Raw genomic sequence first — 27882 nt, forward strand, 5'->3', positions numbered from 1 at the left:
TGTATTGCAACTCCTGCCATGATATGTACATAGTTATTACTTCCTAGCCATCTCTTCTTATTTTTCTGTATTTCCACACTGTCCAATCATCAAGGTCCTCTGGGCCATTCACAAACAAAAATACATTTAATCACAACAAAACATACATGGAAACCATATCAATATAACCAAAATAAAAGCACGGGCACCAAGGACAGGGAGAAATCCAGTTTGTATTTAAAGGCAAACGTACCTTTAAGTTTGGGAATTTTTTTACTTTGTGGTGTGTGTGATACTGTGCTTTGAAGCCTGGGTTGTTGGGACTTCAAACTGCAATGCAGGGTTGATTGAAAGCCCTGTTGCAAACAGCCCCACACTGCTCTTTAAGGCTCTGAAAACCAGCTGAAGGGTGGTGGGAGCACACCTTGTTCTGGCAAAGGAACAATCAAGAGCTCACTTTAAGCTCCTGGTTCTTCCTTTGCAATACCCACAGCAAACCTGAAATCACATATGGCGTCAGGTGTGAGGGAGGTGGGCATGGTTTGGAGACCAAATCTGGCATAAAAGCCAGAGGTTCCCCACCCCTGTCAAACAGTATTTATGCTTGATAACTACTGAACACTTTGATCTGTTGGTTGCACCTGATTTTAAGCATTGCTTCCTGAGTTCTTGGGACAGAGCATGCTAAAGCTTGAAATACATAAAACAGAATAAGCACTGCCAGAGGTTTTAAGAGATACAGTAAAACAACCTACCTTCAGCTTCCATTTTTTTCAATCGAAGGGTTGTTTTACCTTTCCAAGTATTTTCATGGCTTATGAAACAAATCAGCTTTGATGCTGATCATGCTTTGAGTTTGCTCTTGATTCAGTTGCTTTATTGCTTGTCTTCAGACACTTTCTGTTCTTATATTAGCTTTCTCATGCAAAATTCTTGCCTTGGTGCGATGGTGAAGCAGGGGCATATGCTCTTCAGCAGAGTTCAAAAGTATTTTCAAGAGAGATGATGGTCCGGTGGAAAGCATTACCGTAACTTTTTCTTTGATGCGTCTTTTGACGGTTTTGCCTGACTACCTCCTTGAACACTTCATTTGAACAGTCTGGTCAGCATTTTTTGTGTGTAGTGGGGTAGGAGAAAAGAGGAAGTAGTTGTGTAGACTTTGATACCGGAGCCTCTTACATGTCACGGATTGCTGGCAGCTGGGAGGGCTGAGTCACTTTATAGCTCAAGTTACAAGACTACCTGAAGAATAAAAGGATTGTTGTGTTCCCTTTTAAAAGTAACACTGATGGAGTCTGGGAAAAGCCGAGAGATCAAATAGCTAGCATACTTCTGTGGAGATAAAGCTATGAAGCAATATTATTACAGTGTGTTCATTTCCCAAAAATATCTTATACCTATTGTGATTTAGTCTTCACAGTTAGTCCTCATGGTTAGGGTAGGATTCATAATGAAATCTGCCAAAATCTTTTGAAGAGAGTGATCTGCCAGAAAAATGCTCTGTTTCTTCTGGCCACAATACTTCTGCCATTAATTTAACACATTATTTATTTTTAAATTTACAAAGGTCTTCATCCCGGCTTCGGCTGGGGAGGGCGGGATATAAATAAAAATTTATTATTTTTATTATTTCTACTATGTTTGCACAGACAAATTCATTTAAAAAAAAATATTTTTCATTAGGTTTTCCCATAATACATCTTAAGAACATCATGTTACCATTCTTATTCTTCTGTGACTTCCCATATCACTGCAATGACAAAATGCCTATTAAGCAGATCACTATCATTCCATTTTACAGATTCAGAGTTGAGGCTGAGAAATTAGTGACTTGTCCAAGGGTCAAGACCCATGGTTTCTAAACTCAGTACTTTTTCTCAGTACTTTTTCAAAGACAAAGGCACAATTCTTGCCCATCTGGTGCTTTAGAAGGCAAAATCTGTTGGAGCATCTGTCCTGTTATGTACCTTCCCAGACCTACAGATGTTGATCTATGGCCCTTCTCTAGGCGCCCTCTCTGAGGAAGGTTTGGAGGGTGGTGACAAGGGCCTTTTCAGTTGTAGCTCTCTGCTAGTGGAATGCTTTCCCCAGTGAGATCCACCTGGTGCCAGGATAAACATCCTTTTGGTGCCAGGTATTTACTTATCTCTTCTCCCATGCATTTGAGAGATGATTTGTTGGATGACATTTTTTGTTGCCAAAGCTTTTGATGCAGTTTTAACAGGTCTGTTCTAGGGATTTTTGTATGGTTTTAATGTAATATATTGGGTACCCCCTTCATTTCTTTTTGATTTCATGTTGTGCTTTATGTTTTTAAATCTTTGTAAGCTGCTTAGAAACTTTTTACACAGCAAATGCCTAATAAATTGAACTGTTAATAATAGCAATGCAAAAATGTATCTGTCTTTGAATCTAAGAATAAAAAGTAAGAATTACTAGTTGAAGATTCAGGAAAAAATGGGAGTAGCACATCAGATGAACTCATTGGATACTTACTTTTGCACTGCACACCCATGAGATGAAGTGCCAGAAAGTCAAGGAACACACCAAAGTATTGGAGAGATTTCAGTGCAGAGCAACCAAGAGGTGATGGATTGATGAAGGAGTGTGTACATAGCACACTGGTTGAAAGACGGGTAATGTTGGGTAAATACACCATTCTGCAAATATACAAAGGGTGTGTACAGAGTCATGGAATAGCAAAATACTGAAGGCAGTGGGTAGCTGTATTTGGTCTTCAGAACCTCAAGCTTGGCTTAGTCTCTTGCAAGAATCTCCAAGATACCTCCATTCCTTCCAAACAGTCCTGGTTAACAGATGATGTACTTATTTTCTTTATTTTCTGATGCCTCCAGTTTTGTGGCGTATACAGTATTCATTCAGCTGGTATAATCTTCTGCATTTCACATAGATATGGTGATCACACAACTTTGCTAGTATGTACTAGATGTTAAAATCCCCACAACTTTACCATTTGAAAGATGAGATGTGCAGCAATACTAAAATGTGCAGCCTTATATGATACCGCAGTAATCCAGAAACACAATGGACCATTGGTCCAGCCAGCACAATATTGTCTGCACTGACTGGCAGTGTCTCCCCAGAGTTTGAGACCAGGAATTTCATTTCCAGTCCTATCTGGAGATGCCAGGGATTGACCTTTTGCTTGCACCTGTTCTGAGCTACGGCTCTTCCTCTCTCGCATGTGAAAATGGGTACCTAATCACTGGAAGTGAGCTACCTGGCCACCAGGTTCATGCAGCACCAGACCTTTTAATCTCTGGTTGAGGAGGCACTGCCTGGTTAGCCTGTAGCTCCAGCAATGGTGCGGTGGGAAGGCAATGAAGTTAACTGCCCCTTCCCATGGCTTCAGTTAGTATTGAGCTGTCCAAGAGGAGATGCTCCAGCCCCAGAAATGAAATCATGGCGAGGGAGCTGTTTCCCCATATAATTATGGAACCTTTAAAAAGCAGCGGTTGTTGGAGTAGTTGTTGAGGAAGGGCTGTAGCTCACAGGTAGAGCTTCTGCGTTGCATGCAGAAGGTCCTGAGTTCAATCCTTGGCATCTCCAAGTGGGGCTGGGGGGGACCCCATCTGAAAGCCTGCCAGACATAAGAACAACCTGCTGGATCAGTCCAATGGCCCATCCGGTCCAGCATCCTGTTCTCACAGTGGCCACCCAGATGCCCATGGGAAGCCAGCGAACAGAGCATGACACACACACAATACCACTCTTCCCTCTTGTGGTTTCCAGCAGCTGGTATTCAGAAGCACTGATGCCTGCCCACTTGGCCCATGACACCATTTGGGCCAAGCACACCTGCCCTAAACCTAAAAATTGAGGCTAGTATTGTACTGTGCTTGGAAGCTCCAACCATCAGCTGTGGATGACACTGAGTTCAATAGAACAATGGTCTGACTCTATAAGGCGTGTTCTACAAGCTAGAGATAGCACAGTGGTCTAGGCATTGCAGCACTCACCTCTGCTTACACTACAGAGGGACAGGACTGGGGGTATATCTGGGTTATCAGGCCATGCTTTTGTAGGAATAATATAGTCAGAAAGGGAATGCTAGTGACTATTTTCCTTTCTCAAAGACATGCAGGACATTCTTTTCCAAAAGCATGTTTTACTCAGGTGCTGAACTTTGCGACTATGATAAGGTCTTGTGCTTTCTTGTGTGATTTTCAGAAGAAAACCTAGCTTCCAAATGCACAAGGAAACAGGTTTCATAAGTTGTCTTGCATTCACATCGTACAAAGCACAGAAGCCTTTACAATGGAAGTTATCAAGTTACTAATGACTGATTTCAAGGAGGGCAGATTCTGGCCACGGAACTGCTTGGGTGTTTCTTGTGTACACACCATCTACAAATATATTCCTTCCACTTCGTCACCATGATATGCCAGAAGGGGAAGGGACTAGGTGGACAGAAGAAGGACCGACCCTTAATGGGGACAACCTCGTTAGCTGCATCCCACGCAGCATCCTCCTTTGAAAGATTAGCGTGGATTTTTGTACTTTGCCTCATCATGACTCCTTAATCCGGCATATAGTCTAAGGGAATAATGCCATTAGAGGATTAATGCCACAAGTTGATTTGAAAAAAAGGATTTGCAAACACCAAAATCCTATATTGCATGCACTTAATCATGAAGTATTATTTTGAGGATTTCCTTTTCAGTTTAGTAGTGAGTCTAGCCCAGCCTAGGTGGTACTTCGCAAGAAGACACTCAATTCTGCCATCTCAACATAAAAGTTTACAGCTCAAAGGCAAAGAGCCCTCTATAGTATCAGACATACCCTCCAACATTTCTCTGAGGAAAATAAGGACGTCCTATTCTATAATAATAATTTTACTATTTATACCCTGCCCATCTGTCTGGGTTGCACCAGCCACTTCGGGTGGCTTCCAACATATTTAAAAAAATCATTAAACATTAAAAAAACTTTCTTATATAGGGCTGCCTTCAGATGGCTTGGGAGTCGAATAACTCCATACCCTCCAACATGTCTCTGATGAAAATAGGGATGTCGTAAGGAAAAGTAGGACATTCTGGGATCAAATCAGAAACTGGGATGGCTTCTGTAAATCTGGGACTATAGGGAAACTTGAAGGGCTTGATCTGATGCACATATATAGTTCCTGTGCAAAGGTACCTCAATGTGGAGACAGCAGCTCCAGTCGTGTATTGATTTGTGCCTATGGGTCTTGCCACCCATGAAAAGAACAAGGAAGATTTTGTTGCCCACAGGTGCTCCTTCATTCGCCTTAAGGAATAAAAGGGCTGAGGAAATGAAGGCATTATGCACATGGTACTTTGTCTTACCTTGCATGCCATCAAATCTGTGCTGGAGAATGTGCTGGAGAATGTGAGCATGGGGATGGTGTCCCACTGTACATACACTGTTTCTAAGCGATACATCTAAAACAGACCTGATAAATAAATAAATTGGTGGCTAGAAAATATTTTCCACAGAATACATTACTCTCAATTTTACCCATGGACTGCCATCTGTCCAGATTTTAATTTGCTCTGAACTAATTTTTAGATGTATTTTAATTAACTGATTGCCTGTTTTCATGTTCTTTGTATACTGTGTTAGTTTTATGATGTTAGCTGCCCTGAAGCTGGCTCTGGCCAGGGAGGGTGGGGTACAAATAAAAATAATTTATCATCATCATCTGTATTATTAGTTGGTCAAAACCATGATTTCCACACAACTGCTTGGAATTACTATAGCATTTCCTAGAGTATTAATTTCCTGGTTTGCACTAAGCCAAGCTATGGCTCAGTGTGAGTGTGTGGGTTCTCAAAGGGAAGCTCAAGGCCACTGTACTCTTCATCAGTCCCTGTTTCTGCTCCATTAACTGAAGCTAAGCTATGGTTTGGATTGATGTGCCATCTGACCCCAGGCTCATGGTTTGCTTCATGCCAAACAAACCACAAGCTGTAACCAAGGTTTCTTCTTGGTTTACAAGTTCATGATTTGTCCGGAGGGGACAAACCACGAGTTTGGATGATATGCTAAGCCAAACTACAACATATTTTGTGAGGTAGTGGGAGAACCAGAGAAGGAACACAGTGCCCACGATCTCCTCTCCAGGAACCTGCGCTCTCATATGTGTTTGTGCTATGCCATGATTTGAACTGAGTCATTATTTCACTAATCCTTACGACGACCATGTAAAGTAGGTCAATATTATTACCTCCATTGAGGGTGTTTTGGGGGTTCATATCTTGAGTTTACAGTCAAGGCAAGCTTTGAAAGAGCTTATTTCCAGCTTCATTGCTCAGCCTGTTAGTTCCTACACTACATTAGCCCTTAATATATCAAAAGTAATCCCCTTGCACTGAAGCATTTGCATGAATAAGTAATCTGATGAGTTCAATTAAGGCCTGCAAACTACATTAATTGCCAGAGGCTAATTAAAATCATCATGACTAAGGATCACTGATGCTTCCATCTGGAATACAGATGTTTGGCTTGATTAAGGAGAACTCCACTGCCATGGCTGTTTAATAGGTCACATTTTAAATATTACTTATGATGAATATTAATGCCAGCATCACTTTATTTCCAGTTCACGAATCATTAACTAAATAGAGCAATATTAAATATAATTAATATATGGATTTACAGATCACAGTAAAAATACACAGAGATAATACAGTACTAGAGAATTACTATAACTTTGTAGTGTTAACACTGAATTGTTTTAAAATATTGGATGCCCCTGACTTAAGCTCTTAAGGACCAGACTGCATGTGACATGAATCACAAGGTTTGACTTGAGTGCATGATCCTTTCCCTCCCAAAATAGATAGTCCAGCAAGGCCTATCCAGATCTGAATCCTTTGATTGGGTTTAGGGGGCTTTAGCCCTTAGCCACTAGCTGCGGCCCTGGTCTCCCTCCCCCCCAATGCACATTGTGGATGAGGGAGAGTCCTGAGGCTTGAAGGGCCATATTTTGCTCTCAGGCCTGAGGTTTCCCACCCCTGACATAAAAGGAACCCAGCTGGAGTGGGCCCACAGATCTACCTAGTTTAGCATCCTTTTCTCAAGAGCTGCCTGCCAGATGCAGCTGGAAGCACACAAGCCAAGCATGAAGTTGACATTCCTCTTTTAGCAGGAAGTGCCCTGGGCAGTATTGTAGAGCAGAGATTCTGATCCTTCTTTTTCACCAATGAAGCAGAAGGCTAAAGATTTTGTTGAACTTTTTGAGAAAGGTTTTAAGACACCGCGGGTGGCGCTGTGGGTGAAACCACAGAGCCTAGGACTTACCGATCAGAAGGTCGGTGGTTCGAATCCCCGCGACGGAGTGAGCTCTTGTCGCTCGGTCCCTGCTCCTGCCAACCTAGCAGTTCAAAAGCATGTCAAAGTGCAAGTAGATAAATAGGTACTGCTCCGGCAGGAAGGTAAACGGCATTTCCATGCCCTGCTCTGGTTCGCCAGAAGCAGCTTAGTCATGCTGGCCACATGACCCGGAAGCTGTACGCCGGCTCCCTCGGCCAATAAAGCAAGATGAGCACTGCAACCCCAGAGTCGGCCACGGCTGGACCTAATGGTCAGGGGTCCCTTTACCTTTAAGCAGGTTTAGTGATTTGAACTAGGTAGGTTTTGGTGATTGTGCTGAGCAGATGTCAGATGATGTCCCTTTTCATAGTTTCAAGTGAAATGTGAATGTATTCTCTATGTGTCCCTAGAAACTAAGAAAATGCCCTGGCACTTTTGAAAGAGAAACGTTAAGGAAGCAAATGCAAATATATGGAAAGAAGGTTTGGAACAGCAATAAAGTGCAATGGCCAGATCTTCAGACAGAGGCTGGTGTCTCAGTACAGATAGTCAGAAGAGGATGTTTGAATAAAGTGACCTTTAAAAAAAAATAGCCACAGGAAAGATCCAAGAATGATAAAAAACTGGATTTTAAGCTCTTTTGCAGCAACTCTGTTGCACATGCCAACCAGAATGCCACAAATAAGGCAGACAAGAATTAACCTCGGGAGTGTAAAAAAGAAACAGAAAAGCACGCAAGTCCTGCTGGGCTGTTAAGAAGCAATTAATTCAGGTCTCCAGAAAAGCTCATCTGTCTGACATTCCCACCCACATGTATGTTTGAACTTAAGAGCATTGTGGTCACTGTTGCCAAGCAGCTTGACAAAGCTTACCCATTGTATCAGATCCAAGCACCATCTAGAATTAAATAAGGTGACTGGAATCAGTAATGGGGGTGGAAGCAGGGCAGTAAACTGAAACTCAGTCCCAAGAAGATGAGGATTTTGTTGGTAGCTCTTTGTTCAGGAAGGTGGTGTTCAAGATGTCTTAGATGGGACTGCACTTTCCCTAAAGTATCAGGTAATAGGGCTGGGCGTACTCCTGGATCCAGCTTTGACACTGGAAGTCTAGGTAAGCTTGGTAGCCTCTGCAACAAAGAACCACTTGCATCCTCTCCCGGGTAGAGATAACCTGTCCACAGTCATACATGCACCAGTATAATCCAGGATTGACTGCTGTAATTTGTTGTACAGTACATGGGACTGCCTTTGAAGACCATTCAGAAACTTTGGTTTGTTCAAAAAGTGGCCACTAGGCCAGGGGTGGCTAATCTGTGGCCCTCCTGCTGGGTTACAATTCCAACCACCCCTGGAAGGCCAGAAGCTTCATACCCCGGAGCCAGGCTGTTGACTGGGATCAATTGGAAGTATATCTCCCTAGTATTGAAAGAACTGCTCTGGGTTCCACTCTGCCTGCCAGTATATAGTGGTGGGTTTGCAAAACTACTGACTTCACTTCATTATTTATTATTTAGTCCCTGTTCCCCCAATTGCACAAATATTATGTGTGTGGAACCTGTTTTAATTCTAAATATATAGGATAGTGGAAGGGTAATGCCTCTTGCTGAATTTCATGAGAGTTTCTATCAGGAACCAGCCTAAGTTCCCTGTTTTACCAGGCCAGAGTCTACTGGACCTTGGCTCACAGCAATGATTTCATCAATCTGTGCTGGAGCTAGGAGGCCTCAGTGCCTGCTGATGTGATGAGTTCCTCGCTCTCATTGCCCTCCCAATCCCTGCACTCTCATCAGGATGTGCAAAACGCCAGACCCATACCAGGAATGCCACCGCAGTCCCTGAGCTCAATGGGTAGTATTCTAGGGCTGCCATATGTCCAGATTTTCCTGGACACTACCAGGATTTCAAAGACATAAGTGACGGCCAGGGGGAATTTCCTGAAGGCGACAGTTAGCCCTGGATCTTTTGGCATTTTCATTTTAAAAAAAAGCTTTTTGAAATATGGCAACCCCATTAAGTTTTACCCATGGTATACCTGTTAAAATTAATGAATGCAACTAAGTTACAGTAGGTCCATTGATTTCAATGGGTCTATGTAGGGCAAAATTTCATTGAATGCCACCTTGTGGTTCAGTTAGATGCATTCCAAGATGGCATGTATGCATGGAGCACGCTTAGGACCGCATTATTATACCAGCAACTACGTTCTCCTGCATCAATATACGGGGCCCAAATTTGCATAGAGGCCTTTTAGGACAGGGAACCAATTATCAGCTCAAGGGCCACATTCTCATGTGGGCAATCTTTTGAGTGCCACGTGGCATTGGCGGGAGAGGCCAAAGGAAAAAGAAGGCTGAGCAATGGTTGTTACTCTTACAGACGCATACAGTAATTTACATTTTACACCCAAACACCTGTCCATCCTCCAACTGACCAAGCAATAGACATGATGACATTTCAGCAGCACTTCCAGCCAGGTAAAAACTCCTGAAGAGGGCATGGTGCAGAGCCAGTGAGGGGCGTTGCCAGGCAGAGAGGTCTGGAGGGCTGAATCTGGCTTCCAGGCCTGACATTTCCCTCCCCTGCTTTAGGGAGTCTGGGGCACATGACGTCAAAAATTGAGGGCAGGCTTAGCATCATCTGGTATAACAGGTGACCCAGTAGATTAATCTTCTTATTACAGAATGTTTGATTACGAATCCAAGGTACAGACAGTGAAGCAGTATGCATCATTCCCATGCAAATCTGGTGCACGCAAAAGAAGTTTGAGCAAGTACAGTAATAGTAGGAAGTGGCATATAACAAGGTATGCAGGTCTTTTCTGGGGAAGGTCAAAGCCAGACTTCAGTTAGTGAATACTGTACTGAGAAAAGGGAGATCAGGGCAGAGTTAGCCTTGCGTGGGCTGGGCCAAGTTGTCTTCAACTGACTGCAGCCTCCAGTTATAGGTCCTTGGCAAGGGAGTGCTTCTCTGAAACCAGACAAGGGGGTGTTGTCAGTATTAATCACTCCAGTTCTAATTGTAATGTGTCAGGCTACCTGGAACAGGTAATTTGACCTGTCCCTACATCTCACTAAGAAATGGATAACTTGTGAAGAGGCCCTTAGCATCTCAGTTTAGCCTGAGAGGTGTTAACTAACTGACAGGGAGAATTAAAGAGTAAACTGTGAGCTTGAGCAGTATAACCATCTGATCCGTCTGTTAGCCTCACAGTGTGCTTAACAGCACTTTAATCTTTCCAGCCCAACAGGATAAGTAATTATGGGGCAACAGACCTGTCATGTGGCAGAAATAAACAGCTTCTTAAAAAATCAATTGTGGACTGATAACAGTCAGAACAATTCTGATCATTTTTCTGTTGCCAAGTGCATAATTTCAGGAACGATTCAGATTTTCAGAGGACGCACCAATTGCCTTAAAGACTAACACCAGCTTAACAGGTTAAATGTTAAAATAGGTTTATCAGCTCAGTGGAATGTGCTACTTGTAAGTAATTATGTGTTGTTTTTTTACAGCCCTCCTGAGAGATGGTCTGGGAGAAGGGCCTGTGATGTCAGAGTGGGGAGGGCTTAAAGGCAGGGATGAAGGCTAATCAAGATAAATTGAGTTTGTATTTAAAGCAAAGTCATCGTTAGTTAAGAGTTTTTTGATGGGCTAATCCCAATGTGTCTTAAAAGCCAACCAAGCGACACAACCAGCCTGAAGAAAAGATCCACAGCGAAGTCACCAGCTCTTGGATATTCATGCAATCTTGCCCAGTTTCAAAACTGAGGTCTTGGCAATTGCTGTAAGTATATACATTGGTTAACGATCATAACTTATATGGAACATCAGGGTAATAAAAATGCCAGTTGTTTTAATGTTGCCTGTTGAGAAAGTGGTTGTTTTACATATGGAACCTGGCACCAGAAATAATGTTCAGATTATCATCTAATATTTATGAATAATTGACATTAATTTAAAATTGTTATTTGTTTTTATTGTGTTTGAGTTGTTTTTAATCTTATAAATGGGATTGGCCAAATGTGGAAAGGCAGGGCACAGATGTTTTAAACAAATAAACAAAATAACAGCTTGTTGAATTTATAGTACTAATTGTTAGCAATGCTGTAATTATCTCTACATGGTGATGCTATTGTTGTTGTTTAGTCGTGTCCGACTCTTCGTGACCCCATGGACCAGAGCACGCCAGGCACTCCTGTCTTCCACTGCCTCTCGCAGTTTGGTCAAACTCATGCTGGTAGCTTCGAGAACACTATCCAACCATCTTGTCCTCTGTCGTCCCCTTCTCCTTGTGCCCTCAATCTTTCCCAACATCAGGGTCTTTTCCAGGGAGTCTTCTCTTCTCATGAGGTGGCCAAAGGATTGGAGCCTCAGCTTCACGATCTGTCCTTCCAGTGAGCACTCAGGGCTGATTTCCTTAAGAATGGATAAGTTTGATCTTCTTGCATTCCATGGGACAATCAAGAGTCTCTTCCAGCACCATAATTCAAAAGCATAAATTCTTCGGCGATCAGCCTTCTTTATGGTCCAGCTCTCACTTCCATACATCACTACTGGGAAAACCATAGCTTTAACTATACGGACCTTTGTTGGCAAGGTGATGTCTCTGCTTTTTAAGATGCTGTCTAGGTTTGTCATTGCTTTTCTTCCAAGGAGCAGGCGTCTTTTAATTTTGTGACTGCTGTCACCATCTGCAGTGATTATGGAGCCCAAGAAAGTAAAATCTCTCACTGCCTCCATTTCTTTCCCTTCTATTTGCCAGGAGGTGATGCTATTAGTGGGGTACAAAACAAGCAACCTTTCCACAAGTCAGTTAATTTTGAATCCTTGGACTGGATCATGACAAATTTACATCCCATTGATTGTGATGTGCCTACTATAAGCATTATTCAAGTCTGGATTCACCCCAATTAATTTAAACCAATGTAACTTTACTAACTACAGAAGCCATTTAAAACCAAGAACTCCAGCTTATGGCTTGAGGATCAATTTGTATAAATTGTATTTCCCCCTGCTTTTTATTGTAAACCACCCTGAGTACTTTGTTATAGGACTGTATGTAAATACACCGCATAATAATTCAAGGATTTTTCTGAGAGAAGGCATGAATGTGGTTGGGATAGGTGCAGAAGTAAGTTCTGGAGCTTTTGTTAAAGGCAGCATATTCTCTGTTGATCCCCATTATCTTACAGGGAATTTGCTGAAGAAGCTACTTAAAATCTCTTTCCCATCAATCTAAACACAAGAAAAATTACTCTGAACCTCTCTTACCTAATCTACTATAGCATGCTATGATTCTCGGCTTCACTCACTCAATTTCTGTCTTTGGACAGATCCACACCATACATTTAAAGCACATCCAACACACATGTAAAGCACATGACTTCCCTTAAAGAATCCTGGGAGCTGAGGCTTGGTAAGTATATGCGAATTGTAGTTCTGGGAGGCGAAAACTACAGTTTCAAGAATTCTTTGAAGAGGAGCCATGTTCTTTAAATGTATGGTGTGGATCTGCCCTTTATCTTCTACTTCCTGTCTTTGATCAGCATTAGCTCCCTTTTGTTCTGGGAACACACCAAAGTCATTATCTTGTTCACAGCAAGGTTCCTTTCCCAAAACTAATAATAATAATAATAATAATAATGCCTCCACTGTACTTACATTACACCAGGGCTGATGGGAGTTGTAGTCCAAAACAACTGGAGGGCATCAGGCTGGCTGAACTAGAGCCACAAAGATTGAACCTACAACTATATAAATAAAAAGCATGAGTTAGCACTTAAATATGCTCTCTTGCGCTAAAGATTCCAAAAAGGTTTCAGAGATGGACCTTGGCCGTACATATAAAACTGAAAGTTAATTGAAGGGAAAAGAGTAGGCATTTTCAACAGTAGAACATATGTCACCAGATAAAGAGCTTAGACTTTTGTTTATTTTCAAAATCTGTTTCTTCAACCCTCTGCGCAGAATGGACACACACACACACACACACACACACACACACACACACACTTCTGTGCTCTCATAACATGATTAACCGTATGGAAGTGCTTTTAGTCCATAAAGATTCTGCCCTTCCACCCTTTGCCTAATAAACCGAGACAGAATTAGCACTAGGTGAGTGATTCTGCCTGCTGCCAAGAAGGGTTTGCTGAGGGTAAAACTCTAAAAGCAGAGATTAACTTGTCTTCATCCCTATAATGTGCTGTACAGTCCGGATTTACGGAATAGGATCAGCAGAGAGTCCTACACAAATGCAGTCTTGGACAGCTGGCGCATATTCTTTTACACAAACCCAGCTTCAAGGTTCTTAGCTATTTCACAGTCCTTATCTGGAGGGGCCATAGCTCAGGGAAGATCCCCTCGTCTGCATGCGTAAGGTTCCATTTCAGTACCTACCATCTGTACCGGAAAGGACCTCCAAAAACTGGAGGTCTACAAGAGACCCTTGCCTGAGACCTTAGGTAGTTGCTGCCTGTTGGGCTAGATGGCCCAGTGGACTGGCACCATCCGGCATCCTGTTTCCCACAGTTGCCAACCTGAGGCCTATGGCAAGTACAAAGCTTGGAGAGGAACAAACCATAAGCGCTGGTTCACATGTAACACTAAGCCAGCCTCTCATTTGTTTCTTCACAGCTTTGGAAAAAGGAGCAGTCTAATGCATGCAACTTGACCAGTGTGCAATGCCAGGCTACTTGTTTGTTCAAGCTGTTATACTTCCTCTTACCATGACAAGCACACTGGGTCTGAAAATAACTTTTCATATATAGATGGTACCTCCAGTATTCTTAGCTGATTTCATTCTGGCAGGGCCTGGGAGGTAGTCCTTCAGATAAGCAGGACCTGTACAGTTTTATATTCCTCTCATGTATCATTGATATTTACAACATATCTGTTCTATTATAAATCATGCTCTTTATTTTTCTCTCAGCTCGTACCAGTTTCACCAATAACTAGTGGAAAAGCCATCTACATCCCTCCATAACATGACTCCTCGAGATCACATGAGAAAAATGTCAGTCCTTGGGGAACAGGGAACCTTGGAAGACAAGCATTTATACCGGTTAGCAAGTGGTATGGCAGCAGGCGGTAAGATGGAATACTGACCAACATTTCGGCCCAAAATATATCAAAGACCACCCATTTCTCTAGCGATCCTCTTGTGTGTTAAGATCAGCAGAAGGGCCCCTTTTGGAAGTTCTACCACCCCTAGAAGTGAGGGGAGGCAGTGGCCTGGGAAGGGGCAGCTCCTAGGTTGTGAAATTCCCTCCCCAAAGATGTGCCCTCATTATGTAGTTTCTGTTGCATACCCTCCAACATCCTACTGGTCAACACTGGGACGCTTGTGGGAGCCAGCTGATTCACATTAGATAACCAAAAAATTAGCACCATTTGGTCCAGCACTCTGGCATGAGGCAGGTGATTTGTACGAGAGCATGAGACCAAAAAACGGAACATTCCAGGATCCAATCAGAAGTGATGATGGCTTCTGTAATTCTGGGATGTCCCACTCAAATCAGAACGGTTGAGGGGTATGCTATCATATGTTGAAGACAAACATCTTTACCCTGGCTTTTAGCACATGAGATACATATTTTCAGGACCCACTCTAATTCTGTGACTTGTTTCAGTTTTCAATATTTAAGTTGAAACTATTGTCCTGGGACCTAATGGTGAAGAGTGGGTAAAAAATAGGAGAGAGAGAGAGAGAGAGAGAGAGAGAGAGAGAGAGAGATATTAGATAGAATAGAATAGAATAGAATAGAATAGAATAGATAGTGATATAATGAGAGAACTTTGGCAGGTTGATATTGAGAGCAATGGCTACCATACTACTCCATCTAATTAAAAGTTTCTCCACATTTCATTATAAATTCACTTTGTTTTTAAATTATATGTGTAATTTATGTGTGGTATCACACTGATATCTGTTGCACAAGAACAATATCTAAGTGGAAAAGTGGGGGAAATTGCAAATTATTTTACTGATTGCAATTAATCCCATAAAATACCATTTATATGGCAGCAAAATATTTTGTTCTCCTGTTTTTCTTCAACTTTTATTAATGTTAGATAAATTTATCAACTGAATTTAGAAATGGAATTCTTAGAACCTTGAAATAAGGGGGTGAAGATACTATTTCAGATAATTTTCTGTTTGGACTCTGATTTCTGGCATCTATGATGTATATTTACTCAAAGATACATGGTCTGATTTGTGTTAGAATTGCGACAGCGACAAGAGATTATAATGAGAAACCAGATGATGGCAGTAAATCCACAACTAATGGGAGCAGGTCAGCAGAGAATCCAAGCCATTCCTACACAGTTTGAGCCTCGGTTCATGGAAAGGTATTTCTCTTTCAACTGTTAAAGAGGCTTTGCCCAAACTATTAATTATGAAGGAAAAAACACATCCTCTGCCTGCAGCTATCATAATGCTTAACAAATGATTATACTAGTTATGGATTATGAGAACTATCATCCAAAACATCTGGAGAACACCTGGATGGAAAAAGCTGACCTCAAGACTAAACTAAGGTCCCATCTGCACCATATATTTACAGTGGTATCATACTACTTTAAAAAGCATTGACTTATCCAAGGAATTATGGGAACTGTAGTTTGTTACTAAGAGTTGTCAGGAAACCTCCTCCCCACAATTTCTCTTATAAAGCTACAATTCTCAAAATTGTTTAACAGTGAATCCCTCTTCCCAGGAAATGCTGGGATTGGAAGCTCTGTGAAGGGAGCAGGGGTATTCTAACAACTCAATGCTAGTGGTGGTTTTTTTTCTGTAATTGTTACTGAACTTGCCCTTTATTGGTGGTGGGTAAGAAATGTGAGTCTGACATACTTAACATAAATTAGCCTTTAAATATGCATTGGTTTTCTACAGAGTATAAGCACTGGATGGTAAAAGAACAGTCTTGTTTGATACCCACAAGTTATTGTATTAGTTGCATAATGTCTAAGCATAAAATAGCATATATTTGATTGGCAGTTCTAAAAATGCTTTAAAGCTTTCCCCCCCTCCGACTCCCCCCACTTTGCAAGCTGTGGCACTGTCTCTTTCTACTCTTATCATGCTCTGTCCATCCGCAGGCAATCTGCTCATCAGTAGGGGCTGTGGCTCTGCCAAGTGTTTATTATAGCTGTATTCCAGGGCTCTGGATACCGAATGAGTAACCATAGGCTGTCTGGTCTATTTTGCCAATTAGTGTGCCATTTATATGGCAGCAAAATATTTTGCCATCCTGTTTTTATTCAACTTTTATTAATGTTAGATAAATTTATCAACTGAACAGCTTTCCTCTATAGTAACTGCTGCAAAGATGTCCCTGCCTTAACCAGATACTTCTCTACCATCCTAGAGATTTGTTACCGTCAACTGAGATGTTGGCACCAGCTGATCCCAGGCAGATTCACGTAGCTTCCCACCTTGGCCCTTCGGTTCCACAGCATGCTACCATGCCAAACCTTTTATCCAACCGTGTTTACCAAGGGGCAGGTAAGAGACAGTGATGGCTGGAGCATTCTCACCCATCAATAACGGTTGTCATAGTCCTTGGCTGGGGAACTTGTGGCCTTCCAGATGCTGAATTACCTCTGGTCACTGGCCATGCTGGCTGTGAATCCAAGGACTATGGCAAGGTGACACAAGCCCTGAAACAGTTCCTTCCTGCCCCTATCTTCCTCTACATTGGGGGATCAAGACTGAAAAAAACAAACTTGTAAGGAAAACCAGCTATTGCTACATGTAAAAATGAAAATGAAGGCAGCTTACATCTTGCTTCAACTCTATGATTCTGTGATTCAGAGCTACTGTTTAATACATAGCTGCAAAGCTATGCACATCTCATCAATTAGTTAATCAGCTTGTGTACCCCACATGGTACTTCCCATGCACAAGTGGGAGGTGCCAGGGGGCCCAGCAAAGCACCATAATTTGCAGAAGTACAATTTTTAAAGAGGAAAAAACCACTAGCCCTCCAGTCAGTTGTTGCTTGTCCACCCATCTGCAGGTAGTATGCCCAATGACTGAACATGCTCAGTGGATATGGACTACTGACTGACGGTTGCAGAGGGGGGTTCAGAAACCGAGGTGGGAGGAGGAATGGAATGGAATAGCAGAGGCTGGCTGGAACACTTAACAGGACCACACCATAGTGCAACATTTTGCTGCAGATCCCATTTGTAAATAACATTAGCAGATACGATGAAATATTAAGAACACACTGTCTAACAACCAGAAACACACCCTGAGAGGTAGGAACCATGAGGGGTTGGACCATGTGAAAAGGCTAGACTGCCATCTATGGGTAGAGATATTGAATACATCATAATCTTTATTACAGGCTGTGGGGAAAGGATGTGCCATGTTAACAAGCAATCAGAATCTGGGTCATTGAGACAGTCCATTCACATGCTTGGAATTCTTCAACTGTCAGACAGATTCCAGAACACATATGCATCTTTCACTTTTCCTCGATGCAATACAAAATATACATTCACTCTTCCTCTTAGCAAAACATTTCTATGCCATGTAACATTTTTCAAATAGATATCTGTTGCAAGATTTGGATTGAAAACTGGCAATGCATGCAGACCTCAACTGTGGAGTATGGTGGCCAGTGTGCTCCACTAAATTATTTTATGCACCGCAAAATTCACAATATTCAGTGGGGGTAAGGGTGGGAAAAACCACTTAACTTTTGTGTTTAAATGCTACAGTCCAAACAAGCACTTAACTTGGAAGCAAGTTCTATTGGAAATCAGTGGGACTTCTTTACAAGTAAAATATACTTCAGATTGTGGTGCCTGTTGATAATGTCGATCTGGTTCTCCAGGAAGTGAGGAACTTAAGAACATCAGAAGAGCCCTGCTGGGTGAGGCTAGTGGCATGCCTAGTCCAGGATCCCGTTCTCACAGTGGCCAACCAGATAGATGCCTGTGGGAAGCCTGCAAGCCAGACATGAGCACAACAGCATTCTGCCCACCTGTGATTCCTAGCAACTGGTATTTAGTGGCCAGGGAAAATGCTCCTCACCAATGACTGGGTCAGGCCTTTGAGAGGAAGACAGCAGAGCTTTTTTAAATGTTAACTTTTTTAAGTTTTAAGATTTCCCCATTGCGAAGCCCAGGAATGAAGCCCTCATCTAGGGCACTGCATGAGATGAGGTGCAGGCTTAAACAGCAATGCTAGGGAAACTGTGGTGTAACACAGCCCTTGGCAGCAAAGTGCCAGGAAGCTTGCTAGATAGTGAACGAGTCTGCAACTGAAATTCACTTGCCCTATTTCTTTTGCAGAAACCCTTGAGGGTTTTTTAAAAAATGCACATCACTGCATGATTACATGTTGTAGCTATTCTTCTCTCCAATAGCTGCCCCTTCGTTTGTTTTGCGTGCATTAATCTGCATTTACATGACATAACTATTCAACTAATAACATTTAACCCCCTACCCATTTTTTTTTAGGCTATAGTTTCCTCCAACCAGAATCCATGGAAGCTGTAACCAGACGGCAGGAATTGGTTCAGAAACAAAATATTGCCAGGTAGAGTAATTTCAATAGAACTTGGAATAATAACGGGGAAAGGCAGGCCTCTTAGTTTTTCTGCTAGTTTTCTTCACTGTCCTACTAGAGTGAATTAAGATAGTGGGCACCTATAACATTTTGACACTTACCCATGCTTCACACTTGGGGCCTCCTGGCAGGTTTCCCACGGTCATCTGGTTGGCCGCTGTGAGAACAGGATGCTGGACTAAATGGGCCATTGGCCTGATCCAGCAGGCTTTCTTATGTTCTCCTTGTAACCTGTTTGTTCAGTATTTATCCTGGTTTGCTTGCACAAAGTTTACATGGTGTTTAGACTATGTCTTGTCTTTACTGAATATTTCTTCTGATTTGTTCACGGGGCAGTTATTCATCTTGATTTGCTTGTTGGGTGCTTACATGCCTTCTTGTTACTCATTTGTTCATCCCACACATTTCTGAGCATTTCCCCAACACTTTCCTGGGCTTTTTTTTGTTAAGTGAATTTGTTGTTCTTACAGTGACAGCACACTTTAACTGCACAACCCTAAAGTTCCAGTATGGACTTGTATCCCTCCTACAAAAGTAGTGGCAGTCTATCCTCAGTATGAAGTCAGCTAAGCAGTATTATTGGGTTTGTGGGCTGGAACTGGTTAAGAGTTTCAACATGACTCCTCTTTAGGCATTCAGTATGAATCCATGAAGGTGCTCTCAGGCACAACTGAGCTAGCCTGCCCCCTAGACGCTGAAGCATATATCAGCCATGCCCCCTGGCCAACAGAGTCTGCATTAATCTGAAGGGGGCCCTATGCACACTGAGCTTCCTCCGTGGGGAAATGAACTATGCTCAGTTGGGAAGGAAGCATATAAGTTGGGTCAATGTTCAAGCATGAGAGCTACTCTTTGTTTTCCTGCTTTGGTGAAGTGATCATGTGATTGCCTAACCATATGCTGAGCTCACATGAACAGCTGCATTATATAAAGTGGCTCTCTCAAGGCCTCAGGCAGAGAAGGCTAAATAGTTCATCTCCTTTTATGCATTCCTCATTGCTTATACCATGTTCACTGCATAGGATGGAGATGGAAATGAATGCCATTTTCCAACAAAAAGAAATAGAGAAAGCTCACCGCAAGGGATTGTTGGGGCTGGAAGGCCCCTTTCTTTATCACGGCATGCCGGCTAGCCCAGTTGCTTTCCGAGGGAGGCACAGGGTACCCGAAGGCCATCTTCCTAACGACTTGTACGTTCATCGTACTACTCTTGACGAACTTCACGGCAACACCATGGTGATGGCCACCAGCCCGTACCCACCCGTCAGCACTCTGCAAAGAGAGCGAGGCCGTCGGCCTGGCAGAAGAGCTGGGAATCACAAAGCCACCGAGTGTAACACCAATGGCATCAAGAGCCAAGCAGAGGACAAGAGCATAGACCCTTCCTCCGCAACCGCTGAAGAAGAGAAAGACGACAAAAAAGAAACAGAAGCGGAGATGCTGAGCAAGCATGAACAGAACAAGGTCCAAGCAGAGCCTTCTGCTGCAGCCACCAAAAATGACAAGGAATACGAGCATGGCTTGAGAAAACACTCTGGCAGCCACGAAATGCCCAGCGAAGCAAATGGGTGCAGCAACGGAAATGAGAAAGATCCCAACAGTTCTTGCACAGCCTTTGATGAGAAGTACACTTATCCGTCAGCGTTCACATTCTCTGCTCTGCCATATGGCTTCTCTGTACCCAGCAACCCACTGCTACCGTCAGGTAAGTTAAATCTACCTGCATATCACACTTTGGAGTCCTTCTTTAAAAAGTGAAATGGCAAAAATGCACCCGTTTTCTGTGTTTAGCACTGAGCTGTACATGGGCCTGCTTTTTCAAAACCTTACCTGAAAGCCATGGACATAGCCAGGATTTAAGTTGGGGGGGGGGCAGGATCACCTACCTATCATCCTCCTCTGTCTTGCAGATTCGGAATGAAATGTCTCAACAACAGCTGTTTTAAATTTTCTTTTGACCTCAAGTGCTCATAAATACCTGTCAAAATCTTTCTACAATTTCTACTTTTAGTTAAGTATTTTTATCTATTTGATAAAATAGCAGCTGCTCACCCCACCCCCACCCCCCGGCTATGCCCAATGTGAAAACCTTAGGAAATGATTTTTTTGGACAGTGGTGACAGTAGAAGTATGGGTAATGAAGGATGGGGAACATTTTTCCACCCATACGATGCATTCCCTTCTGAACAACTTTGATGGGGGGGGGGTGCTAGTGGTGGATGAGAGCAGAGACAAAAGGTAGGCAGAGCAATAATAGTACATTTTACCTTTTACAGTAGGTTAGTTTCCACACACTCAAACATCCCTCTCTGTCCCCCATCCAGGCAAGCAGTGGGTATTATCCTAATTTAAGAACATGTTCCAGCCAGGCATAAACTCTCAAGGAGAATGACCTGGGGAGAAGCAAGTTGTGGCGGTGGCAGCTGGGGAAACAGGTGGCCCAAGGGTCAGACAGAGAGGCCTGGAGAGAGAGGCAGCATTTGGCTTCCAGGCCAGAGGTTCATAATCTCTGGAGTGTGGGATGTAGAAGGGAATGGCTGGAGACATAGGAGGAAGACAGGTAGCAACATGTAGTGCAATTCTGCCACTTCAAGAACTAAGCTTTTTACAACAACTACAGGAAGCTTTCTTTTTAAAAAAGTAATCTATTTTTTTCAGGAAATCTAAAGTCTGTGTTACATATAGGTTGTGAAATCCATATGCATGGAATCATAGGTAATAAGGAACAATGGTGATACAGAGTATTGTCATGGCTAAACTAAAAGCTGCATCGAAACTGTGTGCAGTGACCCATTTTCTTCAAAGCATGACCAGAAAAGGGAAAGCAGAACCCTGGAACCCTGAGGGGGTCAAAAACAGAAGTCAGGAGGAGAACTAAGTCCCCCTCCCCGTTGTCATGCTCTGCTGCAAATCATCTTGTTCCAAGATTTCTCTGAAGAGGAGAAATGGCTGTTGTGGTTACTTTACACACAGCTTTAGTGTAATATCTAATTTAACCCCTAGCATACAACACAAATTCAAAACCTGCACGTTAAGATTTGATTTGCTTGCCACTCACTGAATGCAAAAACCATTTTTTGCTTCCATTCCCATAGCCACTTCCAGCCTGATTCTGAATGGAGAAGACATTTCTGCCATTGAAGATATCCGCAAATGGACTGTTGAAGACGTATACAGTTTTATCATCAGCCTTCCAGGATGTTCAGACTATGCACAGGTTATTGCAACAGTTGAGGCTTTCTTAATGAGAATGATAGTTCTTGGAGGCTTGACTTCTTTTATTTAACCAACAAACTTCACTAACAACAAAAAGAACTCTGGTGTAAGAACTGTAAGGAAAAGGAAGAAAAGCATAGGAAAATCCAGTTGCATTCAGTTCTCATAAGACTCAATTGGAGTTACAAAAAAGATATTTCCTTTCGGCCTCTCCCTTCCCAAACCATTCCCCTTAAAGGAATAATATAGGTTCAATTCAGGTAGTCATAAAGATTAAATATTTGTTTAATCTTCTACAAAGGGATCTATCAATGGTTTCAAAATATGAAATTGTTGGCTAAGGTTCAGCCAAAAACAAAGATGTTTAAGTTGCCCTCTGAAATTTATGGGTCTTAATTTAATCCAGGTTTTGTGGAGTTGTGCCCCTACATTTTTGTATATTTTGATTAAACATTAAATTTAAAAAAATACTTTTTAAAAAAATACTTAGAAATACTTAAAATACTTAGAAATACTTGCCATGGAATAAATGTTCCAATAGTGTGAAGAAGAGCTAAAGCATTATTTACATTGGCACAGAAAATGGTCAAAGAGTACCTGAAGCTGCATCCTTAGTAAAGCTAAGCAGGTCCAGACCTGGTCAAAACCTTGGATGGGAGACTAATGGGAACTCCATGCAAGAAGAGCATTGAAAGACTGGGGTAGCCAATCTGGTACCCTCCAGATGTTGTTGGACTCTGGCTCTCATCAGCATAGTCAATGGTCAGAGACCATGGGAGTTGCAGTACAACAATATCTGGAAGGCATTACATTGGCTCTCTCTGGGGTAACTAGGGAACCATTGGCTAAATTCCTCTCTGAGTGATACCTCTAATGGACACCAACCAAGAGGCACAGAGAATGAAATGCCTGTGGCAAGAAAATGCACAGTACTGATTGACTACTAATAAGATGCTTGCATTGCAGGGGGTTGGACCCTTGTGGCCCCTTCCCACTCTACAATTCTAATAGATGTTGTGAGTTGTGGCATAGCCTAGCCACCTCCATTCGCTCACTTCTCAAAGTGACACTCCAGGAAAACTAATTGTTGAGATTTGGACAGGTTACAATTTAAATCCAAAACATAAACTAATCAGTAAAATTAAGTTACTTTTTGGCTGTCAAAATCCAGTCAAAATGAAATGTTCTGGCACTATTTCTACTCAGGTGAATCTCTGAGTGTAGGTATAGGGACAGCATTTGGAATACTTTTCTGCAATACCAAAACTCTGGATTTGGCACACTGATGAAATTTATCCTGGTGACTGTGATTTTCATTAAACAAATATATTTTCCTCTACTTAGAGCATGTGTTTGATACTTTTGATTTGGTAAATGCCACAATGTGGAAAAATTGAAAAGTGTTTTCACCAACCACATTTTCCTTTTTTGTTAAAGATATTTAAAGATCATGCCATTGATGGAGAAACCTTACCACTACTCACAGAAGAACATCTTTTGGAAACAATGGGATTAAAACTTGGACCTGCATTAAAGATTCGGTCTCAGGTACAGCCAGTAGACATAGTGAAAATCAAAATATTGAATGAAAGATGTGTCCTTGAAAATGTGTGTATGTCTAACATTTTCACTCTCTTGTTGTGGCTTGTGTTGAGCTCTCTGCCTGACCCCAAATGATAGGTAGGAAATTATTTCTGTAACATTTTAAATTCACAACATACTCTGCTCCTTAAAAATGTAACTGGACATAAGACTAGATAGGTCTGCTTAAAAAAGCTGGGATATTACTGAGAATACAGAGGGTATCTTAGCGATATCCACATCTGGCTCAGACATTGAAATGCATGCATCCCCACAATAGGTTTTCAGGATATGATTAAAGAACAGCTTCTATGCTCTTGGTTCATTGTTTCCACACCCAACTGGAAGTGCAAAAGTGGAACAAGAGACACAGAGACACTAGCACAACATGAAGTTCAGAATCCAGTAGCATTCCAAGACTCACAAAATAAGGCTGAAATTGCCCTGAATTTTAATAGCAAGCATAGCTAGAAACATTTAACCTAGAGACTGAAACATCACTGAGTGTGCATTGCAAAGCCAATGTTGGAATAGTTAAAATTAGTCCAGTCCAGTAAAATTGACCAAAAATCCCATTTACAACATGGTTAACAATAAAACCTATGTTTAACAGATTATTACAACTGGGAAAGGTACAGGATGTACAGGATTTAGAGCGAAAATCCAATATGCCTCCCATCTATACAACACAATGTGCATGTTGTACAGTATATGCCAATGTCATCAACACTGGCTGTGTGCATGTGTGTTAAGACTGCACTCTAACTTTTATGCAGCACACACATTTGGTAGGCCGCATATGATTAAACTGACTTCCAAAACCAAAAAAGAGACGTGTAAATGTTTTTAAAAGAAGCAGCTTCCCCCTTTCCTTCCTTCCCCAGACTAGTAAAATATTGTTTACTTTAGCCTTTATTTCTCTGGCTGTTCTTTTAAAGAAAAAAGGTTAATAAAAATCCACTTCCCATTTATCTATACAAACAATTAAGATTTGGTGCAAGTCCATCCTACATAGCTATCTTCTGTCAGTTTGAATTAACCTTATTGGTCTTGAAATACTGTTGTTTTTCATTTTAATCATTGCGCAGCTCTTATTGGCTCCTCAGCTTCTCTCTCCCTTCCTCTCTTTAACCTTATCTGATCAAATCCATGACTTGCACTATTGATGGCTCAGAGCATGATAAATGGCAGTACTTGCAGAGAAGGAAAACACTGAACTATTAAGCCGGGGTGGAGGAAGGGGGTGCGGTGGGGACGGACCGCCCCAGGTGTCACCACTGAGGGGGGTGACAAAATGGCAGGTGGCACTCACCATGGGGCCTGCAGAGCGCCCGAGCCACGCGTCTCTCCTGGGAGTGACGTGGTGGCTTGGGTGCCCGCAGGCTCCACACTGCCCCAAACAGTTTTCCCTCCACCTCTCCTTCAGCTGTAGGGCGGCTGAGTGGGAGGAGGCAGGCAGACTCCTCGGAGGCCCCACGGAGTGTTCTGCTTGCTCCGCTGCTGCTATTAAGTGCCACTTTTCCTTTTTCAATATAAATTGTGCCAAAGCACTTCAGACATGCCTAGATTTGGAGGAGAGGGAGAGTCAATGGAAGACATCCCTGATTAATTTACTAGTCCAATTTGCTGCCATGAAATGGCTGGACCTAGAAGGCCCTAATGTCATGTCCTTATCAGTCCTGTGGACAATTTGCTATAGAATGTATGTGTAAAGTTAAGCTGGGCATCAAATGTAATCATTATTTTTAAAAGTAATTACTGTAATTGCTTATCTCTCTAAAGGTGTCCCGGCGTCTGGGCAATGTATTCTACATGATGAATCTTCCTTTGTCCATGCCCACTCCATCTGCTGCGGGCAAGACTTCTGAACCAACTCCAGATATGCCATTGCCTCTTCAGTGCAACAGTCCTCATGATGCTCTGACCAGTCCTTGCTCCCAGGACCCTGAAACTTCAAAAACAGTTGAACAGATTGTTGCAGAAAGCAGGGAAAATACATCTGATGTAGTTGGAGCTCAGACTGATTTCCAGTTGATCAACTACCAGAAAACTTGAAGCAAGTGACACAGTAGAACAGGCAGTATAATGAAGCCAGTGGATTTGTAAAAAAAAGTTTAAACTTTGGAAATGTGAAGTAACCTGTGTTCACTACAGTTTATTAAATTTATTTTTTTAAAGAACTGAAATCTGCGCAATTTATTTAGTAAACATGAATGCATCAAGGGAGTTTTCCTAAGTCCCCAATAGGGACTTTGTATGGGAAGCTTTGTATACTGCTGGCCTCCTGCTCCACTACTGCCCTTAGTATTCCTGGGGTGTATGTGCTAAGGGCAAGTGGGAGGCAGGTCAGAAGAGGTATAGATTCTCCCAGGATGATAGTCCATCAAGTGGGTTACAACTGTAAAGACGGGGGGCTCTGCAGAAATTATACTTGTTCTCTTCTCAGTCCTCTAGCTATTTTGTTGGACTGCCGACAGGGAAAACAAAACATTATAAAAACAGGAACAAGTAAAAACTGGAATTTTGAAGCGATAGATTCAGTCTTCTGGGTCAGGGAAAGCCTGGGCAAATAAAAGTCTTCACAAGGCATCTGAAGCAATGAATAGACGGTTTGCTCCAGAAGGATGTGGAATCCTTCCGGAGATTGCTTGGAAGAATATAGAGAGAAGAATGGACAAAAAATCCCTCCCTCCTTCCCATTAGCAGGACCTTGCACAACACTGCATCCTTTTTCACAAACAAAAGGGACCTTCTAAGGATACAAACAAGGACACATTCTGTCTGGTGAACCCACAATTTTTACGCTGGATATTTGACTCACGTTCAGAGTTGCTGTGTGTCAACAATTGGTTCAGCCTCCTCCTGTCACTGGCCATTCAAAAGTTCTATGAATCTATGCAAAAAAATTAGGATAAAAATAAAAACAATAAAATGATGATGTATTTTACAAGCATTTTCCACAAGCTTTAGAAGGATAAGGGCATTGGAAAAATGAACAGAAACCCATCAGGAGAAAGCAAGCTAAACTGCAGTCCAGACATGTTTTGTTTTCCTAAAAAGAAAAATCTTCCAATTATTATTATTATTATTATTATTATTATTATTATTATTATTATTATTATTAAAGTTGCCTAAGAATAACTGCTGGAAGTGAGTTGTCAAAAGACGTTACAACATATGAAGACTTTGTTCTTTTAAACAATCCTGTCTACCACCACCTTGTATATACATCACTGCATCTGCCAGCAACATCACTGTGGTTTTAAACACAAACTGGTAAGAGCATTTGCTCGCTCAAAATGGGTAAATATGTTATTAAGTTACTGTAACTGACAATTCTAATATTTTATTTAGTTTGTGGATATACCGTATGCTGTTATTTCAAGTGGTACATCCTTTTTTGTCCTTGTCTCTGTAAATAAGGATTATTCATTAGGCTGCTCACCACAAGGCTTTTGTTCAGGAACAGGACACACTTATTCAGTTGTGAATTCAGACTCTGCTAGTCCCCTACCAGTCTATCATGACCATGCTTTTTCTTTGCTTCTGGCTGAGCTACTTACAGTTAGTGGCTTATGTTTTCTGTACTTGCTGGACTTGAGAGTCTCAAAGAATGTTGTTTTGTGGCTTGCTATAATCATTTCCCCCTCTGAACTGATATAAACAAAACGATTTTATTACAAGGATTTTAAACAGAACATGGGCTCTCTCTTTCAAAGGAAATTGGCACTACAAAAGCTACCTGATTATTGTGCTGCTCATTGAAGAGTGACCTCATGGAAGAGTGAGCAAAACAGTACCTATGCCTTTGTTTTTGAAGTAACATTTTTTTATCTGGAAAAGCTTCATGAAAGGTCTTTGGTTCATTATTTCCAAATAATGATGAAATCATGAGGAAAGGGAGGTTGAATACAGATCTACTTACAGCAGGGATAAGAAACCTTGTGGCTCTCAAAATGTTTTTGGACTATAACGTTCATCACCACTGCCCATACTGGCTGGAACCAATGGGAGTTAGAGTCTAACAACATCTGAAGGGCCACAGGATTCCTACCTCTGACTTACAACCTTTTCTTTCTCTCTGAAGAAGAGTTTTAAGATTATTATTATTACATTTGTATGCTGCTTAATGTGGAAATAGCTTTCAAGTGGTTTACAAGTATAAAGCCAATTACACATACATTCACATATAAACATCCATATTTAACATATGCAAGAAAA

General features: G+C 41.9%; 2 protein-coding genes and 1 long non-coding RNA gene across 3 annotated transcripts in view; 2 read left to right on the plus strand and 1 right to left on the minus strand.

Moving 5' to 3' along the window:
• The window catches only part of LRRC31 (leucine rich repeat containing 31), a gene marked incomplete at its 3' end in the record, with an annotated part of 33902 nt that extends 17113 nt beyond the window's left edge, over positions 1-16789 (minus strand). The window contains 4 exon segments of the mRNA XM_083504180.1: positions 2476-2639; positions 4442-4536; positions 12939-13027; positions 16663-16789. Coding sequence (XP_083360306.1) covers positions 2476-2639; positions 4442-4467 — 190 coding nt within the window. The 5' untranslated portion in view covers positions 4468-4536; positions 12939-13027; positions 16663-16789.
• On the plus strand, positions 9248-12921 carry LOC310707550. The gene is made up of 2 exons (XR_014526569.1): positions 9248-11400; positions 12043-12921. It is a non-coding gene; the product is annotated as an uncharacterized lncRNA (long non-coding RNA).
• SAMD7 (sterile alpha motif domain containing 7) lies at positions 13282-26474 on the plus strand. Its single transcript, XM_083504657.1, has 8 exons — positions 13282-14366; positions 15503-15629; positions 16652-16788; positions 18756-18834; positions 19887-20569; positions 21960-22081; positions 23518-23628; positions 25444-26474. Exons 1-8 carry the CDS (start codon positions 14264-14266, stop codon positions 25714-25716), a joined length of 1635 nt encoding a protein of 544 aa, XP_083360783.1. The 5' UTR covers positions 13282-14263; the 3' UTR covers positions 25717-26474.
• Positions 26475-27882: the final 1408 nt, after the last annotated feature.

This window comes from Podarcis liolepis (genome assembly GCF_965112155.1).
Source record: "Podarcis liolepis genome assembly, chromosome: 5".
NCBI classification, from domain to species: domain Eukaryota; kingdom Metazoa; phylum Chordata; class Lepidosauria; order Squamata; family Lacertidae; genus Podarcis; species Podarcis liolepis.

Bases quoted from the DNA above. Each gene is read 5' to 3' on its own strand.
- SAMD7 (XM_083504657.1), top strand. From the start codon at position 14,264: ATGACTCCTCGAGATCACATGAGAAAAATGTCAGTCCTTGGGGAACAG. The intron at 16,789-18,755 runs GTAAGAGACAGT...ATTTTTTTTTAG, and splicing joins CCGTGTTTACCAAGGGGCAG to GCTATAGTTTCCTCCAACCA. The intron at 22,082-23,517 runs GTTATTGCAACA...TTTTTGTTAAAG, and splicing joins GATGTTCAGACTATGCACAG to ATATTTAAAGATCATGCCAT.